Source organism: Nannobrachium achirus (assembly GCF_963921795.1).
Source record: "Nannobrachium achirus genome assembly, chromosome: 18".
Taxonomy (NCBI): domain Eukaryota; kingdom Metazoa; phylum Chordata; class Actinopteri; order Myctophiformes; family Myctophidae; genus Nannobrachium; species Nannobrachium achirus.
The window spans coordinates 48,450,467-48,473,904 of record NC_137825.1 but is presented as its reverse complement, the minus strand read 5'-3'; the positions used below and the strand labels follow the sequence as shown (position 1 = coordinate 48,473,904).

General features: G+C 44.6%; 1 protein-coding gene across 1 annotated transcript in view; it reads right to left on the bottom strand.

Annotated features, from left to right (window-relative positions):
* mss51 (MSS51 mitochondrial translational activator) overlaps positions 1–23,438 on the bottom strand; it is a gene marked incomplete at its 5' end in the record, with an annotated part of 54,804 nt that overhangs the window by 16,756 nt on the left and 14,610 nt on the right. The window contains 4 exons of the mRNA XM_080747697.1: positions 3,749–3,938; positions 4,795–5,171; positions 6,127–6,251; positions 12,267–12,416. Coding sequence (XP_080603823.1) covers positions 3,749–3,938; positions 4,795–5,171; positions 6,127–6,251; positions 12,267–12,416 — 842 coding nt within the window. The remainder of the gene's footprint in view (positions 1–3,748; positions 3,939–4,794; positions 5,172–6,126; positions 6,252–12,266; positions 12,417–23,438) is intronic.

The window sequence follows — 23,438 nt, the reverse complement described above, 5'->3', positions numbered from 1 at the left end:
CATCTCTCCTTTAAGCCAATGCCAACTGTAATCTATGCGTATTATGCAGCTTTCATTTGCACAAACAGGGACTGAAAGGGGCTGAAAGGGCCCGACTCAGGCAAGCGGGGACGATTTAACCCATTTAGGCATGGGATTATTGAATGCTTTAACTATTGAAAAATAGCAGATATACAACAGTGCCACACTGTGAGCTTGTAGATCTGCTATTCGTCGTGATTTTATTAATTTTAGATTTTTTTGTAAATCTTTGACTATATGTATTTTTAAAGCGAACATTTGTAACTCAAATGTTGCTTCTGGGAGGTCCCTGGAACTAAATATTTTGAGATGGGGGTCCGTAGCCAAATACATATCATTTTGGGGGTCCTTCACATGAAAAAGTTTGACCACCATTGTCATAGTAGTCTCTCAAGAACAGACTAACCGAGTTAAGTGAAAAGCACCTTTTCTTTGACGATGGCTGGCCAGATTGCTGACATAGAAACATAGGTTTTTCAAAAAAACCTTATAAGGATTCAAAAGACACTTATAGAATCGGGTCAAAATCGGGTCAAAATTCAAATTTTCACGATTTTTCAAAAATAGCAGATCTACAAGCTCGCAGCGAGCTTGTATATCTGCTATTTTTCAATAGCTAAAGCATAAAATAATAATACGCAATAACATGTGCCCGTTGCAAATAGGTTAAGGGGGTGAGCTGCTAGACAGCTGGAGTGCAGACCAGGGTGGGGGTTGGGCACTAGAGTGTGTCTGGCGGGGGGGGGGGGGGTCCCCGGGGAGAGCTGAGACTACCGTCGCAGCATGGCGGCCTGCCGAAAAACGCTGCTGAGTCCAGCGATCGCCAGCCAAAGCCTGGCACAGCTGTTGCCATGAATCACCCCCCAGATGCCCAATAAAAAAGCCCTGGCACTAATGAAAACGCTGCGAAATCCTCTGTGTTTTCATTCATCCATTTTAGTGACTCAGAGACTGGTTACGTTTGCACGCTCGCCGGGTTGAATTAACACGGAGGATTTTTAAAGTGCCAGGACCTTAAGTGTATTTTGTGCGTAGGCTAGACGGATTGAGTAATGTCTGCGGCCCCCCCCTGCACCCTCACGGCCTCGTCCCTCTAAAAGAGGAGTGGAGATCGTCAGCCGAGTTCACCCCCAAAATGACTTTTCTTCTATTGATTACTCATGCCATCGAGACTTGAGTTCAATAATATTTTTAGTTTTGACGTCAGACCGGAAGTGATTCGCGTGAGGACTTCTGGCCTTCAAAATAAGATAACGGTGGTGATGCCAGCCTGAAGGTGGCATCGTGGACTTTATAATCCGTTAATTTCAGGGGCACTAAATGAGTTAAGGATGAGACTGGCGATGGTATTAGACCTACAAATCATGGGGATGGGACTCATAGAATTAGATCTACAAATCATACAGATGGAACTGGCGAAACTGCCGATGGAATTGGACCTACACATTATGGGGATGGGACTGGTGATGGAATTAGATCTACAAATCATGGGGATGTGACTATCGAATTAGATCTAAAGAACATGGAGTTGGGAATGTATCAAATTAGACCTACACATCATGGGGATGGAACTGGCGATGGAATTAGACCTAAACATAATTGAGATGGGACTGATAGAATTAGATCAACAAATCATAAGGATGGGACTGGCGATGGAATTAGATCTACAAATCATGAGGATGGAACTATATAGAATTAGATCAACAAATCATGTGGATGGAACTGGCGATGGAATTATACCTACACATAATTGAGATGGGACTGATGGAATTAGATCTACAAATCATAAGGATAGAACTGGTGGTGAAATTAGATCTAAAAATCATTGGGATGGATCTGATAAAATTAGATCAACACATCATGCGGATAGAACTGGCGATCGAATTAGACCTAAACATAATTGAGATGGAACAGATAGAATTAGATCTACGAATCATAATGATGGGACTGGCGATGGTATTAGACCTACAAATCATGGGGATGGGACTCATAGAATTAGATCTACAAATCATGCGGCTGGAACTGGCGAAGGAATTAGATCTAAATATCATGGAGATGGGACTGGTAATGACTAATTTCATTAAAAGTGTAGCATTCCTAATAGAACCAAAAATGTATTATAGTAAATTTGACCCGAATGCATTTGGGTCCCCGTCCGGAATCAATGAGGGTAAATTAACTAAAATCTATTTTTTGTCTTAGGAATGTGACAATTACAAAATATTATCATTAAACTCAAGTCTCCATAGCATGAGTAATCAATAAAAAAAAGTCATTTTGGGGGGTGAACTACTCCTTTAAAGAGAGGCAAGCCTTTGGTACTTTTACGACTGTTGTATACGGCCGTGTGTTATTGGTTTGTGTAGGGGAGAGTTATTGTCGCGTGTGTGTGTGTGTGTGTGTGTGTGTGTGTGTGTGTGTGTGTGTGTGTGTGTGTGTGTGTGTGTGTGTGTGTGTGTGTGTGTCTTGTGTACAGTACTTTGTGTTCTATACCTTAGTATTAGGGATGGGACGATAAGCGATATTATCATTTATCGTGACAAAAAACACTCACGATAATTGTATTGTGGAGATTTGATTTATCGTGAAAACGTCCTGTGTCATGCACCTTTTATTTGCCGAGCTGCATCCGGTACCAGTTAAACCCTCTTTTGGTCTTTTTTTTTCACTTTCTACCAAATCTCTTTGCCAAAATGCGACACATTGTGAGCTTGTAGATCTGCTATTTTTTGGCATATGTTCCGCCCCAGGATAATGGAGATGTTTTGATTATCGCGATAATATCGTAAATCACGATTTCATTGGTCACAATAATCGTGATATGAAATGTTCATAATCGTCCCATCCCTATACTTAGTATATTATGTATTCTTAGACCAAAGGGGGACTCGCAGGCCTGAATTTATCAGGCCTGGGGATGTGATTGCGACCATGTGACCATGTGTCCATGTGAGAAAGGAATAAACTGATGCAGCGAGGAAATAGCCAGACGGTCTATCTTGGGTGATAGGGATCTGGGGGAGCTGAAATGTCAAGTCATAGATGACCCAGTCTTGGCAGAATCTGAGTTACAGGAAACCACTGTCAGGTCACAGTGTCTCATTCTTGGCTGCAGCAGAGCTGCAGGAAGCCTGACTGGGACAAATAACCCATTGGCCTGACCTGGGAATGATATGGGTGTGATATGTGTGTGTGTGATTAACAACATTGTTAAAACCTCCACCGTCTGTCAGTCACGTCACACTTTTGCCCTACTCATATCTCCGCCACCGTTGCCCCTATCCATGCCAAACCTTGCACACACACTCCTTAGCTGCCAAACCACAACCTCCACAACCTCTCATTTCTCACATGGCCCTCTTCTTGCGCCACCATGAGGCAGATTCTTGCAAAACACATTTTTGGATTTTGGACACTGCTCCCACAGATTTTGCCCTAAAATCACGCAAAGCGGTACACAGTATGTCTACACTCATGTCATCAACATCGATCTGTCCCATTTAGCGCCACCATCAGGGCAATTTTTGCAAAACACATTTTTGGACACTGCTCCTACAGATTTTGCCCTAAGATCACGCAAAGCGGTACACAATGTCAATGACCACGGACGCTTGTGTGATATAAATAGCAACTAACTCGGTATAAGCTCTCCGTCATACTTGACTTCTTCAAGAGTTTCAACGAGAGTTTCTCTTTCGAGCCGTGTGTGTGTGTGTGCGGGGCATACCGGGATGAAATCCAACCACCACGTCTGGCCTGGCGGCCTTCCCTCTCTCCACCACGTCCTCCCAGAACTGATGGTAGAGGCCCTTGTGGGCGCTCACGAAGACCCGCTGCTTGGGGCCGAACGCCGTGAGCGGCGGCCGGACGACGGGGCCTTCCACCACCTCCGGTCCCACCAGCACCACCTCCACGCCCTGTGTTATAGAAATGTTCAGATCATAAATAGTATATAATATAGAAATTGAATTTCCACAAGGTAGAGTGACAATGAATACAATATATTTATTAACGACACGAGACTCTGAGACGACACGCATGCTAGTGTCCCCTCCCGTTCTCTGGGCAGTCTCTCATTTATACAAGACAGTGTGACAAGAATAGCTACTAAACAGTGTCTAAGAATACAATTCTGTTAAGAAGAGAAGAGTTCTTCCGTATATGACGTCGGGAGCAAGCGTGGAGCCACTGTCCCGATAGACAGCTGTTGTCGAGTCAGTCTTTTTGTGTCAAGTATTGTATTTTTAACTTACTGAGGTAAAGGTGACAGATACATATTGGATATTGCACATCATTTTTAAAGTTATACTATGTAACTTTTTTAATAAAACAAATCTTAAAATTGTCCAAACTATTAAATCGCTAAAGTTTTAGAACACCCACTCTGTTAATTTCAGCCCCAAAAGCCTTTTCTTTATATGTTCTACTGAGCCTGTGTGGCCGTGGGGGGGGTTGCATTTCCCGGCAAAATTACGTCATCTGCATCATTCTGTATACGTGTCTCCCTACCGGCCAATCACAGCGCAGATCATACACTGCCGGCTAATCACAGCGTGTCTTGCGCCTCTTCAGGAAGTAGCTTGCTTCAACAGCAGTGTTTACGCTGAGACCTCTACGGATGCATCTCGGCGAGGCGAGGCGGACGCGGTGGTCTGAAGGCCCGGTCCGCGGCGAAAAAAGCAGACGTGACCACGGTTTGCTATACCGCTACTGACCACTAGTTGAGCAACTTACACAGTATAGGTTTAACAGTTTTATACAAATCTATTACACCTGGTGTCCGGGGAACATGTGGTTGAGCTCGTCGTAGTCCGTCAGCCGGGCCCCCATGGTCTCGCTGAGCGACGCGCCCGCCACGTGCACGGTGAGGGGCCGGGCGCGCGGCTCCAGGCCGAAGCGCTGCACGGCGGCGCCGACGGTCAGCACCCGGGAGAGGAACTCGCTCTGGATCCGCCACGCCGACCGCCGCAGGTCCTCGTCGCCGGGCCGCGGCCGGGCCACGCTCTTCCACAGGACGGTCATGGTGCCGCTGGACGCGGCGGCGGCCAGCCGCTGCTCCAGGAGGTCCCCCTGCATGGGCAGCCAGTCGTCCCAGCTCGTCACCTGGGCCGCCGGTTTGGACCACGCCACAGTGGGGAAAGGGAGGGCCCCTATAGGGGAAAACAGATGTATAGAGCAGTGGTTCTCTCTCTCTCTCTCTTTTTTTTCTTACATTTTTATCCCACGATTTTGTAACCAGTTTTGCATTTTTCCTACAACATACATGGGCAACTGGCGGCCCGGAGGCCACATGCGGCCCCCACCTTCACTTAATGCGGCCCGCAGGTTAATGCCAGAATACTGATATATTATTGATTTCAGCTGTTACAATTACAACCATGATCTGCTTTAATTCTGTCAGTCTATATTAGTAGCTTAATAATGACTAGAATAGTAATGTATGTATTTTTTTATGTCCATTGTTTTTGTATTTAGGTTCATAAAGTTAATTTTAGTATATAACTAAATTGAAATTAAATCAAAATGTAAAATTTTAGGATTCCAATTAAAAATAAATAACAAATAATTCAGGATTCCAATTCAAAAGAAGCAAAAATGCGTTTTGAGCTTGTAGATCGGCTATTTTTGCTTCTTTTGTAAGAGATACTAGAAGTATGGAAGTAGGACGTAGCAATATGCAATGTGGCCCTCTGGAGTGAAGGTGAAAATATAGTGGCCCTCGCCATCATCAAAGTTGCCCACTCCTGTTCTACAATATCTGTCCAAAAATGATGATTTTCAAAATGTTCTAATCTACAGGAACTTCCTGTCGTCATGTACTTCCTATCCACAACTTTCCAACGTCCCATCGTGCATTGCGCTGAATGTGCAGGCAGCTTCCGGCGCCGCAGCCGAGAGTGATCTACAAGCTCACAACGGTTGCTCCTGCGACGCGACCTGAGCTTGTATGTCTGCTGTTAACCGGAAGTGTCCCGCAAATAATGCTACAGTAAATTCTCGCGGAAACAGGTGGATACTTTCGTCCGGTTTGACATTTCCAGCCTAGTCTCATTAAACAGCCGAAGAGCTTCCTTTGCCAGCCCGCATCACCTTTCCATCTCTAACCTGTGAACATCAGCCACTCCACGAGTCTGTCGATGGCAACCAGACGCAGCGTCTTGCACACTTTCTTGTGCTCGGGCCAGTCCTTGACCTGACAGTTCTTGGTGCAGTAGTATACATTTATACACCTGGGAGACAGAGAGAGAGACAGAGAGACAGAAGAGAAGGGGGAGGTAGGGAGGGAGGGGGGTGTTCAGTGCAGGTCAAAGGATTATAACTACACAGTAAAACCCTCAGTGTTAATTTAACTCTCTCAGAGCTTCACTCGAGTCAAGGATAAAGTAGTGCCGAGTGAATGATAAGTGAAATACCCCCTTAAATTGCGGAATGTGGTTCCTTCACAGCAAAGACCTGGAAAGTCACGTTGGTGTCTGTCGATATACTGCAAGTGTTGCACGCTAGTGCAGAGCCCATCTTCACGTTCGACCTTCTCAGTCAACGGTTGACATGTGGCCCACGAGAGTTTGATGAATTCTGCTCTGTTTCACGAGACAGCTGGCAAATATATATATATATCCGTGGCAGGAGCCAAATCTACGCTGGAATTTAGTTACTGATCCTGTGGGCCACTGTGCATGCGAGCAGTCCTTTGTGCCTTCACACGGTAACCGCCTGGGATAGTGTTTGTTGGAGTCTGTTCAGGCTATAAATGCCTGAGTCTAAGCCAGGGACGTGCTGGCCATTGGGAAAAGCGGGACAACTCCCGAACGGCCGGTTCATTCCCGGCCGGTCCAGGCCGGCCATTAGGAAAAAAATAAAAATAAAATGTCAGCCTTCGTTTCATTTTGGGAGCTGGGCGGCCAACAAAGTAAATTGTCACTGTCAGGCAGAAACCTTGTATCTCCAAGTTTCAAATGTATACATTTTTTCGCAAAGCAAAGCCCTGCTTCATCATACAAGGCCGTTGCACAAAAGTAGTGAAAACAGCCGATCTACAAGCACACAACGCCTCGCGGTGCGAGGCGTTGTGTGCTTGTAGATCGGCTGTTTTCACTAGTTTAAATCATTTTTAAAATGATAAATACAAAACAAACGGTTTTGGACATAGGCCTACAAGGTTTCCACCCGACAACAACGAAATATAACTCATGTAATTGGCCCACTGGCTTGTCACTTGTCATGATCTGAAATGGCAAATCTTTGAGTAGCAGCAATGAGGGCCTCTCCAACCCTTTTTCCCGGGCTGAATCAAGCTAGCAGAGGAAAACAAAGATCCTACTGAAAGTCAAAATATACAAAGTCGAGAGCGAGAGGGTGCAATAAAGAGCTAGGGGAATTGGATGAAAAATGGGGTAGAAATGAGAAACAGAATTCATTTACAAATGCCTCAATGTCTATAGCTGACCTGCCCATATACAGAGATCCCTGATGTCATCAATATTAAGCCCATAGCTTGGAATGCCCATATATGGACATATTGTGTGTCTCATGTGATCTATAACATAAGACATCTATGATGTCAGACGTCAGTCATATCCATATTTGGGAAAATATTTTGTCCACATTTTGTCCAACTTAAACAACTGTAGTATGTGTATTGTGCGTGCACATGCATTACAGGGAAAGGGACGCACAAAACAAATGCCCTCTCCTGCGAAGCGTAGAAATGGTAGCTTCCGCTGAGTAAATGTGCTGCGAACACGTCGATTCCCAAGCGTAACACATTCGTTGCACTGAAATGTGTGTCGTGCTGACACGGCATCGTGATTCGTGAAAGGCATAAAAGCTGGTCATTTTTCTGTTAAAACAGCCGCAGTGGGATGAGTTAGGAGTCAGGACGTGAGGCTGTGTTCCACCCTCGCCCCCATATTCCGCAGTCTGCAGAACTGTCTGCTTCTTGGCTTCCTATCGCATTGCTACTGATATACAATAAAGAGCCGGGTGGTGGTTGGTGGCGGTAATGTCTCGCACATGACAGCTATTGGCAAACAGACAAAATAATGTTTCGACAGGATTAACTCATTCAGAGCCCCAGACATTAACGGATTATAATGTCCAATGGCCAGAAGTCCACCGCGCAATCACTTCCGGTCTGACGTCATCGGATCGTGCGCCGGAACCGATCCGTGTCCACGTGGAGTTGTGTAATGGCCGACCGGGAGCTTTTATAACTGTGTAACATAAGCGAGCATCTGCCTCCATCCTAGCTTCTAAAGTGTAGTTTTGAGATAATGGACATTAAAGATGAGATCCCCCGTCCACCTCAATGTTATGGATGGGACTATTTTGTGCTCGTGGAGCCGTGATGATACGAAATCAGCGACGGATTTCGTCTCCGGACCGCCGGCGATTCTTCTCGGTAATGTACTCGCCGTTACAGTAATCTATTACTTTTCCCGAGATATCCCGTGAATGGCACTACAGATACTCGAGTACATTTCGCGAGACATCTCGCGAATGGCACTAGATGAGTTAATACAAGGCTCACAGGCAGGGACGTACTGGGCCCCTGATTCAGCCCGGGACAAAGAGTTGGAGAGGCCCCTCATTGCGCGCTATAGAGAGAGATCTCTCTCTATAGCGCTGCTGCTACTCAAAGATTTGTGACAAAGTGCTCGCCCCAGTGGGCCAATTACATGAGTTATATTTTGTCGTTGTCGGGTGGAAACCTTGTATGTCCAAAACCGTTTGTTTTGTATTTATCATATAAAAAAATGATTTAAACTAGTGAAAACAGCCGATCTACAAGCACACAACGCCTCGCACCGTTGTAGATCTGCTGTTTTCACTACCTTTGTGCGACGGCCTTGTATGATGAAGCAGGGCTTTGCTTTGCGAAAAAATGTATGAATTTTAAACTTGGAGATACGAGGTTTCTGCCAACAGTGACGATTAAAGGCCTCTCCATACTTCGCGCGAAATCGCCGTTTTCGGTCAAAAGGTCCTTTTCTACCATAAAATTATATCCCTCGGGACTTCTGAAAAGCATTGGACCGAACGAGAGTTCGGAAATTTGCACGTCGGAAAACACAACTCACCGAACATTTCGGTCGAAGTATGGAGAGGCCTTTACTTTGTTGGCCGCCCAGCCCCCAAAATGGAACGAAGGCAGACATTTTATTTTTTTTTTTTTTCCTAATGGCCGGCCTGGACCGGCCGGGAATGAACCGGCCGTTCGGGAGTTGTCCCGCTTTTCCCAATGGCCAGCACGTCCCTGCTCACAGTATAACAGGCATGTGGTCGGAGCTGCCTAGAATATTCAGCACGCCAACGATGCAATATTGTTAATGAATATTGAAACTCACGTGCCAAATATAACATTGTTGCTGTCTCGCAGAAAACTATGTCCATTTTTTTTTCTATAATTTTTATCCCCCGATTTTGTGGATCCCAACCCATTTTTCACCCAGTGCCAATTGCCTAAGCTGTAATCCTGGGCTCTGCTCTCCCTCTGTCACGTCCTGGGGAGAGCCCCGAACTGAGCTCATGCTTCCTTCAGTGCATGAGGAGTGAGCAGGCCGCTTCTTTTCACCTGACAGGGTGGAGCTTCCCCGGTTTGGACGTAGCTCGTGGAATGAACACGTTATCCCAACCAGTTCCTTTCCCCTCCATCAGGCGCCCCGGCTGGCCAGGGGGAGGCAGTATAGAGACCAGGATTACTGCATGTTTTTGTGAGGGTATCTACCGGAGACACAGGGAGAACATGCAAACTCCACACAGAAAGGCCCTTTCGCCAAACCCCACCTAGGGTGTGGGCGCTGATGACGCGGAGGAGAGGACACGCTCACGGCGAGCCCCGGCGGGAATCTCCATATTTTAACTTTGTGTTTTTTTCGTAAATTAACGCCTATGCTTAATCTGACTACATCACTACACAAAAGCACCAAAAGAAGCAGATCTGCAAGCTAGAAGCTGTAGATCTTGTTTTATACTTTATTAGGTCAATCAACATGTTTCATCATAAATACCTGTATATATATATATTTTTTTTTTTTACATGTCATGTCCCTTGTAGACATTTTGACCTCTTTTTTAACATGTGTACAAAACCCATCACCTACATCACAACAAGACAAAACACTACACAAAGACCAAATACATAAAAAATACATAAAATAAAATAAATTAAAGAGGCTTTTTTGTTTGAGGTTTGTGTCTGAAATACTTTTGGTTTGAACAAAACTAAAGATAAGAACAAAACGGGAGGGTTATGTGGGCATGTTATCCTTTAAAAGATAAGAGGCCCACCTTTTTTCAAATACATTTTCCTTACCATTCATTTTATATGTCACCTTCTCCATAGAGTACATGTCCTCCATTTTTTCCAACCATATATCCACCCTGGGAGGTTCCAAACGTTTCCAACCCCTTGATATTTGTTTGAGTGCTGTAATTCTCAAAATCCAAAAGAGATATAGATCTCTGCTCTGCAGACTATTTTTTTTACTTGAATCCTGGACATGTGTTTCCACCCGACAGAGACGATATACTGATTTCTTTGCCCCCTTTCATACATTTTCAACTTATGTCTACATTATGTACACAAGCCCTGGATGCATGATGCTACAAGCCCTGCATCCCTGACCCATATTTTTAATAAAGGACTCATTAAACTAAGTGTAGTGATGCGCAGGAGCAGGAATCGAACACCACTCTCCCACTTGCCAGTCCGACACCCAAACCACTGTGCCAATAGAGCTGAGCTCGATTGGCAGGGCGTTTGCGGGTCGGTTTATTGGCTGGGGCTACAATCACCCCCTCGGGCTTTTGAAGCGCGTCCTCGCGCTTCACACTTCACGCCGCGGACCACCGCACACGACGTCCCTCATGTCCCTCACGCAAGGATATCACGCTCCTCATCCTGCCGACAACGCCAGATTGTAGTGATGCGCAGGAGCGGGAATCGAACACCACTCTCCCACTTGCCAGTCCGACACCCAAACCACTGTGCCAATAGAGCTGAGCTCGATTGGCAGGGCGTTTGCGGGTCGGTTTATTGGCTGGGGCTACATAAGCATCGCTGCATTCCCAGGATGCATAAAACACTATCTTTCCTGCTATCAGTCATTTCACTGCACCAGCTGAGCTGCATGTGGTGGAGTCTCCACAGCTGTGCGTTCTGGCATTATTGATGACGAGATGATTGAGACTGTCTGGTAAATCCACGCTTCTGTCCTTTATTAACGACATACAAGTAGCTATTTGCCACTATTTGTTTAAATTATAGTCCTTTTTGATGTTTTCGCCGTTGATACATACAGTGTGTGTCGTCGCAGGACCCATCAAATAATTCTGGGACCCATTTGAATGACCACCTGTGGGTCCCGGGACCCATTAGATTGAAAACCTAGCAACATCACTGAACACTGAACTCACACAAAAATGTGGTTTAATTTTACGCTCTCACATCAAGAGTTAAATTATTGTTAGACATCTGCATTACTTAATTTACAAGAAGCCTACACAATTAGATCATCTAGATCTCTCCTAACCTCTCCTATGGCACCAACATCAATACAGCATGGAATTGTGGACAAAATCCTATCCAACGATAACAAAAGTTCTTGGTCTGAGTGGCTACATGTCATCAAATGGTGGTCCGTGGCTCAAATGCTGAATAAATAAATGGACCTCGATATGAAATAGGCGGAAAACCGTAACCAGGGTTCCCACACATCTTTACCAATTACCAATTTCCAAAACTTTTCCAAAACATTTCCAGAATATTTAACCCGATTTCCAGGACTATAATTCAGCTCAATAACGAGTCACTTACTCCAATGCGCAATACCTAAAGACAGGTATAGTGTATGCCAGTGGTTCTCAACCTTTTCAGGCCGTGACCCCCGAAATAATCATATTTGAAGAGAGTTTTATTGTGAAAATAGCCGATCTACATGCTCACAACGCCTCGCGTTGCGAGGCGTTGTGAGGATGTAGATCTGCTATTTTCACAATTTCTGCCTCTAATATTTGACAATTTGGCCAATGTTTAATTTGTCATTTCAGTATGAACAAAATCAATAACGAAAGACAATGCATAGTTATTTTTTCCAGGACCTTCCAGGACCCTTGATCAATTCCAAAACTTTTCCAGTACTGGAAAAAATATCTTTCTAATTTCAAAATATTTCCAGGAATTTCATGACCGTGGGAACCCTGCATGACGCATCACCCTCCATTTTGGGGGTGTTTGCACTTACTTGGCACAGCGCTTGAGAGTCTGTCCATCTGCAAGGTGCTCAGGCAGCTTGTTACAGCCGGTGCAGAACTTAAAGGTCTCCTCCATCCTCTGGAACATCTCCTTGTAGTCCTTGAAACCCACGCCTTTGTTCTTTCCCTCCACAGCCGTCCTTGTGCGACACACACATTTAGAAACTGAACTCAAATACAGTATAATACCACCCATGGCTATAAAATGTAACTATTGAGAATAAAATGAGAACTGAATGAGATGCAAAATGCATTTTACCCACTTAAAGGTATATTCAGTGATTGTATTTCATTCAAATGAAAATATAATTGGTACATTTTCCATTCATTCTCCTCACTAGAATGTGTGCTGACCATATAAGGACTTCCACCATGGCCCGTGTTACGAGCATAGCTAGATTCGGGTTTCAGAGGTGGCCAGCCAGTCCTCGACCAATCAGGGTAGAGTATGGCCGTAGTTATGTTATGATGTTTAGTTATGATCAAAATAAAGGTTTTGAGAACCACAGTCGCTCTGAATTAAGAACGTCTGCTAAATGCCTAGATTGTAAACTACTGAACTCATAAAATGCCACAGTCTCGTAGTAAATCAGTATCATTCATATCCTGAAGCTGGAGACGTAGGCCTAGCGATATTCAGTGATTGGGTCTAATGATCAAAACGAAAACATTAGAATGGTGTAAAAAAAAAAAAAAAAAAAAAGAAACTAAACATTTCCACGCTGTAAGGCCAGTAAGGAACAAGATGACCCTCGACCACTTTCATTATCACTGAATACACCTTTAAACCCCATATGGTTGAGTGGAGGCTCTCAGGGCTCTGCACTAGTGTAGTAGATTTAATAAAGTACTGTACGGAAGTAAAATTTTTAGGTGTTTGTACTTTACTTCCAATTTCCAATACTTTTACTTCTACTCCACCACATCTCGGATCCAAACATTGTACTTACACTCCACTACGTTAATTTGAACACTTTAGTTACTTTGCAGCTTTTGATCATTCCAAAACATACATTTAACCACCCTAGATACATTTCGTCCTTTTGAAAATAGCTGATCTACTTGTAGATCGGCTATTTTCAAAAGATTTTTATACCTTTGAAAATTTGAAATGGCACATTCTGCACAATGAGTACTTTCCGCTTTGGGTACTTTTAAGTACATTTTGATAGCAATACTTTTGTACTTTTACTCAAGTACATTATGAATACACCCAGCTGGCACACGACGTCAGTACAACGTTGGGACAATGTTGTGCTCCAACGTTGGATGACCATTGGATTTTGGTTGTAAATGAAAGTTTTTCTGACGTCCTAACCTAACGTTGGTTAGACGTCATAACCTGATGTTGCTTTGACGTCGTAACCTGATGTTGGTTTGACATCTTAAACTAACATTGATTTAACGTTAATCTCTGATGTTACATAGACGTTGATTAAAGGTTAGACTCCCAACGTTGGATACCAGTTGTATTTTCGTTGTAAATGAAAGTTTGTCTGACGTCATAACCTAACGTTGGTTAGACGTCATAACCTGATGTTGCTTTGACATCGTAATCTGATGTTGGTTTGACATCTTAAACTAACGTCGATTTAACGTTATTCTCTGATGTTACATAGACGTTGATTAAAGGTTAGACTCACAACGTTGGATACCAGTTGTATTTTCGTTGTAAATGAAAGTTTGTCTGACGTCCTAACCTAACGTTGGTTAGACGTCATAACCTGATGTTGCTTTGATGTCGTAACCTGATGTTGGTTTGACATCTTAAACTAACATTGATTTAACGTTAATCTCTGATGTTACATAGACGTTGATTGAAGGTTAGACTCCCAACGTTGGATACCAGTTGTGTTTTGGTTGTAAATGAAAGTTTTTCTGACATCATGACCCAACGTTGGTTAGACGTCATAACCTGATGTTGGTTTGACATCTTAAACTAACGTTGATTTAATGTCAATCTCTGATGTTACATAGACGTTGAATAAAGGTTAGACTCCAACGTTGGATACCAGTTGTATATTCGTTGTAAATGAAAGTTTGTCTGACGTCATAACCTAAAGTTGGTTAGACGTCATAACCTGATGTTGGTTTGACATCTTAAACTCACGTTGATTTAATGTTAATCTCTGATGTTACATAGACGTTGAATAAAGGTTAGACTCCAACGTTGGATACCAGTTGTATATTCGTTGTAAATTAAAGTTTGTCTGACATCATAACCCAACGTTGGTTTGATGTCATAACCTGATGTTGGTTTGACATCTTAAACTAACGTTGATTTAATGTCAATCTCTGATGTTACGTAGACGTTGATTAAAGGTTAGACTCCCAACGTTGGATACCAGTTGTATTTTGGTTAAAATTAAAGTTTGATTGACGTCATAACCTGATGTTGGTTTGACATCTTAAACTAACGTTGATTTAACGTCAATCTCTGATGTTATGTAGACGTTGATTAAAGGTTAGACTCCCAACGTTGGATACCAGTTGTATTTTGGTTGAACATCAAAGTTTGATTGAAGTCATGACCCAACATTGGTTTGATGTCAATCTCTGATGTCATGTAGACATTGATTAAAGGTTAGACTCCCAATGTATTTTTGTTGACATTCAGTCCACGGCTTTCGCCGTGGACTGAAGACTCACCTTTTCAGACTCCACCTAAACCCTTAGCACTACAGAAAAATCAATGAATACATGAAGCTAGTTAGCATTTGTTTTGTTTTTTATGTTTTTTAGAACTTTGATTATATGGTGTTTTTCTAGATAGATATCCTTTTGCATTTGTTATATTGTTGATGATGTACTGACATATTATCTTGTTTATTATTGTGATGTTATCTGCTGATTGTAAGTCGCTTTGGATTAAAAGCGTCTGCTAAATGCCTAAACTGTAAACTGTAAACTGTTGAAAAGTAAATCGGATTGACGTCACAAGGCAAACATTGATTTGATGTATGCATCTGATGTTATCTTGACATTGAATTTTGGTTGGTCTCCTAACGTTGGATAAAGGTTATTTTAGTTGAATAAAATTGGACTGACATAATCCAACGTCAGCTTGATGTTAATCTCAGATGTTATGTAGACGATTACTGGTTCAACTCCAAATTTGGATAAAAGTTCTAATTTGGTTAAATGAACATAACCCAACGTTGGCAAAACGTCATCCTCCAATGTTGGTTAGACATGTAAGCAAGAGGTGCATTGCTGTCAAACCCAACATTAGGTTGACATCAATGACCAAAATTGGACATGCAAAACATCAGATGGCTGTGAAAACTAACGCTAACCCCTAAATGTATGGAAATAAAGTCCAAAACATTGACTTAATTTCTATACACGAGAGACTTAATTTCAGGACGACTTCTGACTGTCTAAAGATGTTAAAGATGTGATTTCAGGACGTCCAAAACATATTAGTAGTTGGACATCCAGATCAGGTCATTTTTATTGACTGGCCCCATTGTACACACCAACTGAAATGATTAATCTGTCCTATGCAGGGATCCAGATCTGTACAACAAAAATCTATTTGCAAGATAATAAGTACTAATTGTCAGGTAATGGACAGACCACATACACACATTTAGTCCTAATGGGTGTGTCTGCAGCTCCATCTGGATGGCGCACCTAAAATACAGCTTGAGCGCCTAACAAAGCGTGCACACTGCAAAGATGGATCCCCACATATGTCTGACTGATTTCAACATCTGTGTGTAAAATGTTACTATCAAGAAAAATGTAGCTCTCAGAAGACATGTCCTAACAATTACAATTTGTGTAGAGGGGAAAAAAGAGCTGACAAATTACAGCGTGACATTTTTACTAAGTATTCTGAAAATACACATTAACATGAATAAACCAACATGCACAACGTAGTGTTCTCAAACAAGTCTATGAACCCATGTATACAATCTATAATAAGTATAGCTCTTTTACTGCCAAAAATGTAATTGGTGTTTACCACATATTCTTCTGAAAATAGAAATCAACATGAATCAAATATACACAACATACAAACAAGTGCTTTCAAACAAGTCTATGAACCCATCTATAAAATACAAATGTTTAATCTGCAGCACTATGCCCCCCCTCCCCCATATACACATTATGCAAAATTGTACCCACCCCCACCCTCTCCCAGGGGCATGTTACAGGTGGTCCCCTGCAGCCAGACATATCTGTGACTCTGTGGCGGTAGGCTCAGACTTCATGACAGCCACTAAAAGAAGAAGGGAAAAAAAACACACACAAAGAAAATACATGTAAAATAGATAAATGCAGTTGCCACTGACATTTACTTTAGATGAGTAGATAAAAAAGATACGTATATGGCATGAGTTTTGAGCACAAATAGGGATCAGACATGACATGACGTCAGACATATTCTATTATGAGAGAATGTAACTGTTGATTCTGGTTTGTTTTCAATAAGCATCTTGTTTGTTTCCATCTTGTTGATGGCTTTTTACTGTCACTGTGAGAGGCAAGGGATGATCGTGCCACCAAATCTACAATCCTAAAATGTAACGAAGCTTATAGAGCTGTATCCTATTACGGATTATAAGCAAAGGCTTTTGAGATTTAACTCAGGTAACACGTAACAATATTAACTTCTGCATGGGGTAGATGACAGAGTACACAGCCTCTTGCAACAACACTAAGCTACCCATGTAGCTGTCAAACTACTGGTTTACAAGATAGACTACACCACAAGATACCCATTTACCTGTGAAACTGCTGGTCTACAAGATACACCAGAGTGTACACCATTAATACCCATGTACCTGTCACAAAGGTCCACAATCACAACAACAGAGCGGCGCCACAAAGCGGCGCCACAAATCACATTCAACACAGATTTAGCTCAAAGGGTTCAATTTGTTTTCAAGAAAAAATTTGAATGCCTTACGAAAGTGTCCAATACCTTTCCTATGCCAACCGCTAATCGAGTATTCAATCAAAAGCAACAATATGTATATTTACCTAAAATGACCAAGACCATAGTCAATATTTCTATGAATATCAACTGCTATTCACAATAAATGGGTATAACATGTTTCTATGAGGTGCAGGCTGTAGTTAATAAGTTAAGTCAAAGTGAAAACATCATCTATTAATCTAAGTGAGTCTGAGAGGGAGACAGTGAGTCAATGCAAACTTACCAACGAAATATTAATGTGCAGCTGCTGTAAGCCAAACTTCCCTCTTGTGTTGGTCTTGCTTGCCAGGGAGCTTGTCAATGTTGCAGCCACACTCTGTGAAATTATATTTCTGTTAGTTGATCAGCAATCCAAGACACTCACCCTGAACAGAGAAATAAGATAGCAGGGGCGCTACTGGTATCCCTTAAACCACCCGTGCTCATGAAAGGGAATACAATGAGGAAAAAGAGGAAAAAATTTGCCACAGAGGCACAAAAATCCAGGTCCAGGCACTGAGGTGGATTTAACAATAAAAGGCCTTATTCAATGGGCTAGAAAATAGGCTACACCTTTTTACTCACCCTGAACACTTTCAAAATAGCTCAATTCAATACTGTAGGTCCAACAAGGTTCTTTGCAGCCAATTTAAGACCAGAGTTAGCATTGGACAACAAACTTATACTTAAGGGGGTCATGCCATTCCGTAGCAGTTCCTCTAGGTTTTGAAGAGATCGGCCAATGGCAGTGGATTTGGTGCAACCTATTGAATAAGAATCAACTTTGTCACATCAAGGGTTTACATGTGTAACAAAGAGGGGGACATTTGTTTTGCAAGTTACATTGTCTTACATTGTTTTATTTCCAAAAATAAAACAATGTATAACCTCAGGTACTTCCAAAAAAGTACCTGAGGTTATACAATAAATAAGAAACTAAGTAAACTTGAACTGTGGGAGCAGCAAATTTGGTGTGCAGACCTTTTTCTTATTTATTGCATAGTGTTTTTTTAGTCCAGCACCCATCCTATATGGCTGTGGATATGCATGCTGTTTTTCAGCCTCTATTTCCAAGTACCCGAGGTTAGACACAAGGTGTGAGAGCATAACAGCATGCATGAACAGTACAAGGGTAGGCCAGGGGCATCACCTTCATATTATATGTATGTCATATGTAGTGTAGTTCAATCCCTGGACAATCCCCTGGTCCATCATCATCATCACTTGATTTGTGAAGATGGTGTGTTAGGAGGAGAAAACGTTTTAGTATTTAAACAACTCATCCTACTAAATATTATGCAGCAGACGGCAGATCACAGTCAGCTATAGGCCTGTACAATAAAATACTCACATGCACAAAGACTGGGTTGGGGTCTCGATCAGTTGATGGTGCAGGTCAGACGATTTTTGTTGCAGCTCAGGAAGTATGGCTCGCCTTGTGCAGGGATCTCCAGCGTGCATGAGTGCAGTCAGGGGACATACTCTGAGGATGTACAGCTTGATGCAGGGCAAGAAACGCATGGCTTCCCTCTCATAGGCCAGGTTCTATAGAAATCATAAATATAGATAAATATTTCTGTAGCATTAGACAGTCCATTTTGTACGCAAAGAGACAAAACAAATCACTCCAGATATTTTAAGTTAACAAATTAAATGAATAGGTAATCAAACTCAAATTAACAGTACCGTATAGGTTCCGAACGGAACCATGTTTATTTAATACCGGAGGACAAGGTCCCCCATTGGGATAACAGCGCCATCTGGCGCTGCAACAGAGTAAAACTCATAAGCTCCCGTACGAGAAATATCATTTGTCGGAAGGGCTGTCAATCACAAACGAGGGCACCGCCCCCGAGTGTATATAAGCCCTGCGGGCTATCATAACTTCCTCTAAAGCCGCACCTCTGCGCCCGCAACTAGCGAACCGAGGGGCTTTATTCTGGGGGACCTTGTCCTCCGGTATTAAATAAACATGGTTCCGTTCGGAACCTATACGTTTATTGTCATACCTCCAGACAAGGTCCCCCATTGGGACTCATACACTCCCCGAGAAGCCATTAACCGACAAGACTGTCGTTCACACCGACCACACCCGGAAGGAGGTCCCGTCAACCGACGTGACCCCTTTCAGGACTGATCCGACCCAGGCCCACAGGGCCTGGGCGTGTTTAGACAGAAAAGAGACCCTGACAGACCGAGGCCTGCCATATGCACTAAGGGCAGACACAGGTCCGCCTTATAATACTACAGTAATATAAGGGAAAAGACTCAGGGTCCCCCCCCAGGTATCCTAGAGACAGTAGCAAGCTGTCCCAGGAAGGGGAGAGAGCCGCCCCACTACATAGTAGGCGGGGCAGCAGCACCTAGAACCGTATGCGCCATAGCAGAAGGCGCAACGTCCAGGTGACAGTAGGTCGCAAAGGTGGACGGCGAAGACCAATTCGCCGCCGCACAAATCTCCTCAATGGAGACACCTTTGGACAAAACCCTAGAGGTAGACACACCCCTAGTACTGTGGGCCTTAAGTGCTTCCGGCACTTCAGACCCAGCCCGGGTGTAAGCCAACCTAACAGCATCCACAATCCATCTCGACAGAGTGGGTTTGGACACCGCTTTTCGCTGACGGGCATTCATGACCACGAAAAGCTGAGAAGTAGACCTGCTGACCACCGTCTTGTCACAGTAGGCCTTCAGGCCCTAACTGGCGCCTATCCTCCTCCGATGCAAACGGAGGAGGATGGAAAGCCGTTAAAACAACAGGTTCCTTCGGGACCACTCGGTTCTTAGGAATAAAACTCAATTGAGGTTTAAGAAGAACCATGGAGTCATTATTGAGAAACCTCATACAATCAGGGCTCACAGAGAGCGCATGAAGGTCGCTCACACGCTTAGCCGTAGACAAGGCACGCAAAAGAGCTGTCTTGAAACTATAATGTTTCAAAGAGGTCCTCCCAATCGGTTCAAAGGGTGCCTTGCAAAGGCCCTCAAGAACCACTTGTAGATCCCAAGCAGGGAACAAAAAACCAGTCACAGGTCTTAAACGGTCGACACCGTGTATGAACTTGACCACCTCAGGGAATTTAGAAAGGCCCATGCCTGACACCCCCAGGTGACAGGCATCAAAAGCCGCTAAATAACCCCTAAGCGTAGAGAACGCCAGACCAAGGTCCAGGCGGTCCCGCAAGAAAACTAACGCCTTCTGGGCTGGAGCCAAGTGAGCCACCACAGGTGGCTCCTGTAGCTCACACCAGTCCAAGAAAACATTCCACCTTCCATCATATACCACCCTAGTGGAGGGGGCTTTAGCACTCTGAAAAGTAGCTACAACCGCCATTGAGAAGCCTGCGGCTAGCAGGTTCTCCCTCTCACAGGCCAAAACCACAGGTCTAGGGCCTGGGGGTCGGGATGGAAGATATCGTCCCCCGCCTGGCGCAGCAGGTCCCTATGCAAGGGGAGCTGCCAGGGGGACCGGTAGAGCAGTGGGGTGATCAGAGACCTCCACACTCCCCTGGACGGTGCCACGAGAAGAACCTCCAGGTTGGAACTCCTGATCCTCTCCAGTGTGGGAAGGATCAGTTCCAGCGGTTGGAAGGCATAGAGACGGCCTTCCGGCCACTCGTGTGCGAACGCATCCACCCCCAGAGGCGAAGGTCCCCTCACTGAGAAGTAGAGGGGGCACTTCGCGTTCTCCTGGGAAGCAAAGAGATCGAACCGAGGTTGACCGAACCTGGAGAAGATCTGTCTCACCACCGCATGGTGGAGAGACCAATCCTCGTAGCGAGGCTCCCCCCTGGACAACAGATCGGCGCCGCCGTTCTGAAGGCCTGGAACATGGGAGGCTCTAAAGGACCTCAGGCGCGGTACGCACCAGAGAGTCATCTCGCGTGCCAGCTGATCCAGCGTGCGCGAGGAGAGGCCGCCTTGCTTTGTTTGAGAAAGTACAAGGCTGCCATGTCGTCCGTCCTGACCAGGACATGACAACCCCGGAGAAACGGTTCGAAATACTTGAGAGCCAAGTAGATCGCCATTAACTCCAGATAACTGAAGTGGTACTCCAACGTGGCCGGGGTCCACAGACCCCTGGCTGAGCGCCCCTCGTGGGTGGCGTCCCAGCCCGAGCGGCTGGCGTCTGTGGTGATCACCTTGCGTGACACCACCACGCCTATGGAGACTCCACTCATTAACAACGCCTGGTCCCGCCATGGGACCAGCGCGTCCATGCAGGCCTGGCTGACCACCACTTCCCTGCACCCTTGCAGGGGAGGAATCCTGAGCGTCAGTGTCCACCGCCAGAACGGTCTCATATGAAACCTGCCCAGGCGAAGAAGTTGCACCGCTGAAGCCATCAGCCCTGCCAACTTCATACACTCCTTGTAACTGACCACTTGGTCCAATTTGAAAGGAGCGAAGACACGTCAGGGACCTGTCCACCCCCTCCAGAGAGAGGCGGGTAGACATCGTGGTCGAATCCAGAGGGACCCCAAGAAGGAGATCTGCTGGGAAGGCGTCAACATACTTTTGCCAAAAAGACGTTGAAAACCCAAGGCCTTCAGGTGGGCCAACACCAAGTTGGTGTGATATCCCTAATCCAGAAGGGATGCAGCCCCCCCCCCCTTTTTTCCCGAACCAGGAAAAATTCGAGTCCAGAAACCAAGCTGGTTCAGGTCTCGTAAGAGCTCTACTACAGCACCATTGCATAGTACCGAGCTTATTTCCTCACTCAGAGCCCCTGCTTACAAGCGCGAGCTCGAGTGTAATTACCCCAGCTGGAAGCGGGGGTGGTTCAAGAAATGCAATCTAAGGCCACGTGTTACTGACGTAACACCCATTGCTCGGATTGCACAGTCTCCAATGTTTATCAGAATACCATCAAGGGTATTAAATAAACAAGGGTTCCGTTCGGAACCTAACTGTTTCACACAACATGCTAACGTGCTGTGAAACGAGGGAGAAACCGTTAGGTTGCACGGGGGAGAAGGAACGTTGGGGATTAGCACTTCCGTATCCGGGAAGCTCCCCTCCTTATCCGGTGACGGCCGCGCCAACGGACGTGACGTCAACATGTTGAACGGTGGTGGAAAGAGAAACAGAAAGAGCATTCTGCGAAATACGGTTCGTTACGTAAAAACATTTACCCCAGCACGGGGAAGAACGTGTAAACGTTTAAACCAGATCTGAGGCCTTTAATAGTTCCTTGCAGGGAAAATTAGGCCAACTCATAATCCCACACACCGATAGTGAAACACTTCCTGTCCTGCACTAGAATCGACACTACAGTGCCGTTTAGTGTAGGCAGAGGAAAAATGCACATAGGAGAAACCGCACCACTGTGAACCGCAGTTAACATGGGTGGGAACCTCAGCATGTCTGCAACCCATTCTGATTGTAACCTGTCTGCATGACTGCAAGACTGGGAAATCTGTTATCGTGAGTGAGTAGAAAGCCCTGCATGGGCTTCATTACACTGAGCGGTTGCAAGCGATAAGAGGTTGTCCGTGCAAGTGTAGGAGTGAGCAGGCCACGCTCGCTCAAAACACTTTTTTTTTTTTTTTTTTTTTTTTTTTTAAGACTTGGGGACAAGGGAGGCAGTAACCATTTTCATTATCCCTGCATGGAATAAGGAAAATAAATATTAGCGCCTGGGGGAAGGAGGTCCCTGTGTAGTCAGGGACCCCTGTACCCACAGTCCAAGGTCATTTACGCCACCTCATCCCACAGGTTCTGTGGGAGGAGTCCGGCTCGGCGTCCCTGAAGAGTGTTAAGATGCTGTACATAACACTCCATACTCCTGTTCTGAACTGAACTCGGCACGACAGTGCCGCTCAGTGGAGACAGAGGAGAATAGCACAGAAGAGAAGCTTTGTTATTGTGACTAATAGCAAAACAGTGGAGCCCATTGCAAACCAGGGAAAATCTTTTAATTGTCACCAGTCTGCAGGACTGGGACAATAAGTAATCCATTGAGTGAATAAAGAACCCTGCATGGGTCTCTATACACTGACTGGCTGTAAGCAGAGAGGAGGGTCCTTTGTGCTAGGGACTGAGAGGTAGGTAAACAAAAGTTTTGTTTCGACTACCATACTCTTACTGATGACATGGGAAAAAGCTACTGGGCAACAGAGATTTTCATTCTCCCCTGCGTGGGACAGAACTCAAACGTCTGCATTCGGGGGGAGGAGGACCGTGTGCCGTCACGGAACCCAGACCCCGTGGAGGGCTAGGCCCTCAACCCTAT